Source organism: Rhinolophus sinicus, chromosome 13 (assembly GCF_057876585.1).
Source record: "Rhinolophus sinicus isolate RSI-liver-muscle chromosome 13, RSI-T2T, whole genome shotgun sequence".
NCBI lineage: Eukaryota > Metazoa > Chordata > Mammalia > Chiroptera > Rhinolophidae > Rhinolophus > Rhinolophus sinicus.
In genome coordinates this window covers 19,943,930-19,949,929 of record NC_142513.1, presented here as the reverse complement: position 1 = coordinate 19,949,929, position 6,000 = coordinate 19,943,930, and the positions used below count along the sequence as shown (strand labels likewise).

The window sequence follows — 6,000 nt, the reverse complement described above, 5'->3', positions numbered from 1 at the left end:
ATGACTTGGGAGATGACAAGCCCTTGGCCATCAGAGGCCTCTGGGGCCCCAGGCGACGGGGGCTGAGAAGCTGTGGCGTGGCCAGAACAGTGACGTCTCCATGAACTGGAGGCAGAAGCAGCAGCAGAGACCCTCCTGACCCTCTCCCCATCCCTGTCTCGGAGCTGGGCGGTACTCTTCAGCTTATAGCATCTGCCACCTCAGATCTAAGTTTCTAAAAGACCCTGGAATAAAGAAGAATCATGGCAGAGTGAAGTCTCTGTTTCCTTTAATGGCCAACTCAACCTCAAGGCTCAAAGCCAGGGTACAGAGCATGGTCAACCTGTCTTGACTCAGCAGCGTTACGAACAACTCCTAGGCCACAGTGGGCCCTTGGTGGGGGTGTCGCCTTTCTAGCCTTCTCTATCCCTTCTGTGGCCTTTGGGAAACGCTGTTAACCACACGGCTGCGAGAGGGCACTTGGGAATGTGCGCTGGGAGCTCTTGCTCAGGGCTTCTCTTGAGGAAGAGGACACCCCAGAAGAGCTTCTTCCAGCACTGTACCCAACCAGGTCAGATTCCTGGGCACACACTAAGAGGAAAATCAATACAAATGGGGCCAGGTATTTGACAGATGCTGTTCGTAGGTCAGTTCAGGCCACTTTCTTCAGGGTCCTGAGCCAAACAGGCACCTCTCTCCTGGCGGTTCTTCAAAGCCAGCTGGCCAGCTCTTTCTTCAGAGGGACAAGCCCATCAAAGACCCTCGTCGTTATAAACTGGGGAATGGGGCTTCAGGATGCTCTGAGGATTCTTCTCCACCAGAGGGCGCCAGCTGACCTCCCCTGTCAGAAGCAGGTCCTCACCATTCATGGAGTCCAGGTACTGAATCTGCAACGGGGACAGCAGGAAACAGGAAAGGAACAGGGCAGGACAGACGTGAGGCGGCATAAGGAATCGGCTTTGCAAAGGAAAGCGTGGGAAGGGGGCATGAGGGAACTTCTGACTATCCCAGGCCAAGGGATGCTGGGGGCGGGGGGGGGGGGGGGGGGCACAGAGAACGAACTCTGATCTCCCAGATAAAGTCACTGGGGAAACTCTTTAGGAAATTCCCCATCATGCCTCTGATCAGACACAGACATACAAGCCCTAACTTTCAGGATTGAAAGACTTCTAGGGAGAATGTATCAGGAGGCGACATGTCCTTGAGGTAGGTGGGCGTGTGTGTGTGTGTGTGTGTGTGTGTGTGTGTCCATCCATTCAGAGTAGCAATGGTACCCAAGGCAAGCCAGGCCCCTTGTCTGAGATTTAAGTTTCTTTGTCTGAGAGAGGGGGTAGTAACATGCACCCCACAGGACTTACGACAAGATTAAATGACAGAACACGTGTACACTGCAAGTCACTGGAACTTTTTTCGTTTTAACAACGTACATCTCTAGTGAGCTTTGACCCCTTAGTTGGTTGGTCCTGACTCTGGTGAGTGGGTTTCATCCCTCTAGGATGGATGGCTGGGAGTTTATGCCCCTGAACAGCTCTGCAGAGAGGGGACACCTGTGACGGAGAATAGGAACGGCTGCAGGGGAGGTGTGGTCAGGCAGTTCTGCAAGAAGCAGGTGATCGAATGAGTGGCAGAGTCTCAGGAGATACAGGCCGTCTCTGGGGGGAGTCCCCAGGCTGCTGCTAACAAGGGGGGCAGAAGAATGAGAAATGCTCGAGTGGCCAGGCAAAATCTAGGATGAGAGCTGGATCAGAGCAGGGTCAGCACTGGATCCGGAAAGATGAGGCTCCGTTTGGGGGTGAGAAGGCATTTGGAGGCTAAGGGGAGGGGGCAGGAGTCCAGAGGCCTCACCTTAGGCCTTGGGTCATCTCCCTCTTCCAAGAATTCCTTTACTCCTGGTGTTTCATCTTCAGGCTGCTGACCCTCGAATTGAACCCGTCTCTCACCCATACCTCAGGTCTAGATGTCCACATGTCCTGCTGTCCTCCAGTGCAAGATCAACTGACCCATTACCTTCCCTAAATCCACTCCTCTTTCCAACTACTCCGTTTCTCTCCTAAGGCCACCACTAGGTGCATCTCCTGGGATAGAAATCTCAACACGACCTCTGGCTGGGTCTCAGGCCACCTACCACACCAACCAGCACCGGTGCCGGACTACAATTTGCTCAGCTTCCTGGTCTCCCCAATCCCCCCAGTCAGACTTAGTCCCTCCTTTCTTTGGCCTCCACAGCACTCTGTTCCTACCTGTGTCACCTCACAGACTGATTGATTCCATGTTAGCCTTGTGCCGGCCCGGCTCCTTGCCTCAAGGAGATGACTCCTTGAGGGCAGGACGAGGATTTATTAATCTCTGCTTTGTGAACAGTGCCTGGTACCGTAGGTGCTCTGTAGGTTTGCTGATGGAACTGAGTCCCCAGAAAAGCTCCACGCTTCCCTGAGAGTCCCATCACTGTTTTCCTGATGCCTGACGCCTGCCTCTTGCTGGGGCAATATGGAACTTCTCGTAGAGGCACTGGGATGGCAGCCCCTTCCTTTAGGACCCACAGAGAGGTCCCAGCTGTGTCCTTGTCATGGCCCCTGGCACAAGCCCACCACAGCAACTGGAAATGTTGGGCTGGTCCCTCAGAAAACATAGCATTTGCTTTGCCAATTGCTACTCCTGTCTGAGGGCGAGTCCAGTCAACAGTGGTGAGTCTCAGAATTCTCTGTGGGTGGGGCCCTCTGGCCACAGTGCCTTCTCTCTGGCTCTGGCAGATCTGAAGAATGATCAAACAGAAGTCCTGGCTTTGGGGGTTCTCTACCCTTTGGGTATGAAGAGCCTCAGTATGTAGCTTTTCCAGCAATCAACCAGCAAGACTGGTCCTGTTGACCGTCTTCTCATCAAGAACCAGAGCCTAGCTTTCCATTTTCTGGTAGTTGGGGCCATGGACACAGGTGAATAAGAGCATAATTATGGGGTTAGGCCCCTTCAGCTCCAGGGGTCAGGTCCATGAAAGAAAGGTGTGACTCATGGGACAGCCTGAGCTGATGAGCCGTCTGGAGCAGCTGAGGCCTCCAGTGGCTGCATGAATCACCCGGCTTAGGGTTCTAGGCCAGCTGTGCAGGCTGACTCACTGGGAGACCCTGGAAAAGCCTCTATGTTTCTCTTCCTTGCCACTCAGCTCGTTCATCTATAAAGTATGGATTTCCTCTCAATACAAGATGATGGGGCAGAGAGATCACGGAGTGAATTCTGAGGAAAACTGTAGCTAAGCAGTCCTCACTCTGGAGCTTTCTCCTAGAAACCTGAGTGTCAGAAAGCCCTGGAGAGCCAGAGGGGTGAGGAATGAAGTGGCGGGACCCTACTTGACTATGCATAGCAAGTACCCCGTGGAAAGAAGCTTAAGGGGTCTGTGGCATGCTGCCTGGAACCCAGACCTGCTAGAAATCAGGAGCAGGAAATATGAATCCTGGAGCTCACAGAGGGTACAGAGTGGGGCTACAGTGGGTGACTGCACTGTACCCCATGCCCGTATCTTACAGGACTGTGTGCCCAGGATCTAGCATAGCACTTGGCATGCAGAAGGCAATCAAATGTGTAGTGAATGAATGACTAAAAGTTTCTGAAAGCAGGAGACTACTTGGTGCCTTTCCTTCCGTTCCCATTCCCTGACCTCTTGCCTAGCGCACGGTGGATACACAGAAGGTGATCTTCATTGGTGCCCAGTGCTGAAATAATTTGGCCAGAATTCCTTCAGACTGGCCTCTGGGAACTCAGCCTCTCAGGATCCTCTGACAGTCCAGCACCGGCAGACATCAGGAAGGACTGCTTTCCATGAGACTCTGGAGAGGAGGGGAAGGGCCACTCACCTGTTTCCTCACATATTCCACCAACAATTCAAGTTGTCGAGGGTCTTCACATTTCTGGTTGAAGAAGGTTCTCCAGAGGGCGGCAGCCAGCCCGTGATCATCTGAAAGGATCCCCTGGAACACAGAGTACAACTGGTTTTCCGAGGAGTGTGGAAGAGCCATGATACAAAAGCTGGGGATATTGTGAACCTGTCAGTAACCCAAGAATTGGCTCAGGACATTACAGATACTACAAGAAATGGAGCAGATACATAGAGCTGGAAGCGGTCTTTAGAGAGCACCTGGTCCAACTCTTCATTAAAATATATAAATACAGAGAAGAATATGAGACCCAGAAGGGCTAAGGTTGACGCAGAGATGGGGCTCATGTCTGGTCAACCCTCCCAGGTCACCGCTCCCTCCACGCCACAGCACTGCACCAAGGCAACACTTGAGAGGCTAAGAAGAGAAATAGTAGCAGCTGTGGTTCCATTGCTCTCCTCAAGGCATGGGCTCGAACTATTTTAAGTGTGTATTTTTCCCCAGGAACAGAGGAGGGCGTGGACTACACCTGCTCTACTGGGCCAAGGCTGCACATCTGCAAGGAAGCTGGTCCTTTGGGAAAGGAAACTAGGTACCTTGGCCTCAGAGTTACCCAGCTCTGGGCTGGCCATGGCTGGCCCAGCCTCTAAGTAGAGGAACAGAACAGCCTGTTTGGCAGGACTGCCATGGGTCACAGAGAGAATGCTCCGAGCCTGTGTGCATGTGTGCCTATATTGTCTCTTCCGGCACAGAGGAGACCTCTGTTGAGAAGTCCAAATATCACAGAGGCTAATCAGCAGCAGGGCCATGGACTAGGGCCATTTTCTAGCTTGGACCTCTAAGGGAGGACAGGGGGAGGGTCTTGCTTCCTGGGTAAGGGGGACTGAAGGGAAAGGCCCTGAGAAGTTGCTCGGTCCAGGTGCCAAGGTAGTGTGTGGAATGAGAAAAAGTGCTGACTGGGAGTTAGACGGCTGGAGCAAGTCCCAGTTCTGCCATTGCCAAGCTCAGAGATGGTGGGCAATTCACTAAACCCGAGTCTCAACTTTCTCATCTATAAAATAGAAATGAAAATACTTGCCCTTCTCACAGCATCCTTGAATTTATAAATGTAAGATAATGTCAAGGTGTTTTAAGTGCAATATATCAGATACAAAGATTAAGAGCTTGCTTTGGCAGGCAGCTGTGGATATAGTTGAAACAACAGTGGGATCTGGGGATCAGACCACCTGAGTGCAAATGGCAGCTCTGTCACCTGATAGCTCTACAGGCTTTGGAAAGCCACTAGCCCTTCCTGAGCCTCATGGGCTAAACAAGCATAACAATACCCATCCCACGGAGTTGTTGCAGGAATTAAGAGAGATAATGGCCATGAAAGGTCCTGAAAGTGGTAAATCATTACACAAAGACCCAGGACCATTTATTCGAATTATGCTGTGGGCTGGCCTCTGGGGCATCACAGTACATGAAGTCTGGCTTTAGTTCTGCCGCCAGGAAGGGCAGTGTCCCGTATGGGGTACTGACAGTTTTGTGGGAAAACAGTCCACCTGTTCCAAATGCTTCTGCTAAACACCCCTAAAATTCCACCACTTGAGAGACTGTCCTGGCACAAGGGCCGAGTCAGGAAAACCAGCTTCTTCCGGTAGATGGGGATAAGAGCCAAGGACAAGCTCAGGCACAACACCGTTTTCCGAGCTATTTGCTAACACAACAGCCTGCCTGTGTCTGAAGTGCCCTGGGCACATGCCGGAGTGCTGTTGGCAGCGACCCACGTGTGCTACGCGGGAAGGAACCGGAGTGGGAGCAGGTATTCTGAGGACTTGGAGATGAGCACAGCATAGGACAGCAGAAGCCTGGGAGTCATGGCCTGCTGTAAACACACAGCCTCACGGTGGGTGAGATGGCTGGGAAGGGGCTAACCCATGATCAGTTCCTGGGCTGTCAGAAGGAAAAGGATGACTCAAGACTCTGATCAGCAGTGATAGCAGCCTTACTATTCCAGACGGCCGGAATTTCTGGATCCTAATGACTATGTATGCCAGGAAGAACAGGTATTATTATCCCCATTTGAAAGAAAAGTACACTGAGGCTTAGAGGTTATCTAGCTAAGTGGTGGTAGAATTAGGATCAGAATGCACTGGTGAGGTCAGGGGATGGT

General features: G+C 52.0%; 1 protein-coding gene across 1 annotated transcript in view; it reads right to left on the bottom strand.

Moving 5' to 3' along the window:
* Positions 1-251: 251 nt before the first annotated feature.
* UQCC1 (ubiquinol-cytochrome c reductase complex assembly factor 1) overlaps positions 252-6,000 on the bottom strand; it is a 90,582-nt gene continuing 84,833 nt past the window's right edge. Inside the window, exons 9-10 of the mRNA XM_019733379.3 lie at positions 3,825-3,938; positions 252-866 (exon numbers count right to left, since the gene is read on the bottom strand). Of these exons, the coding sequence (XP_019588938.3) occupies positions 732-866; positions 3,825-3,938 (249 nt within the window). The 3' untranslated portion in view covers positions 252-731. The remainder of the gene's footprint in view (positions 867-3,824; positions 3,939-6,000) is intronic.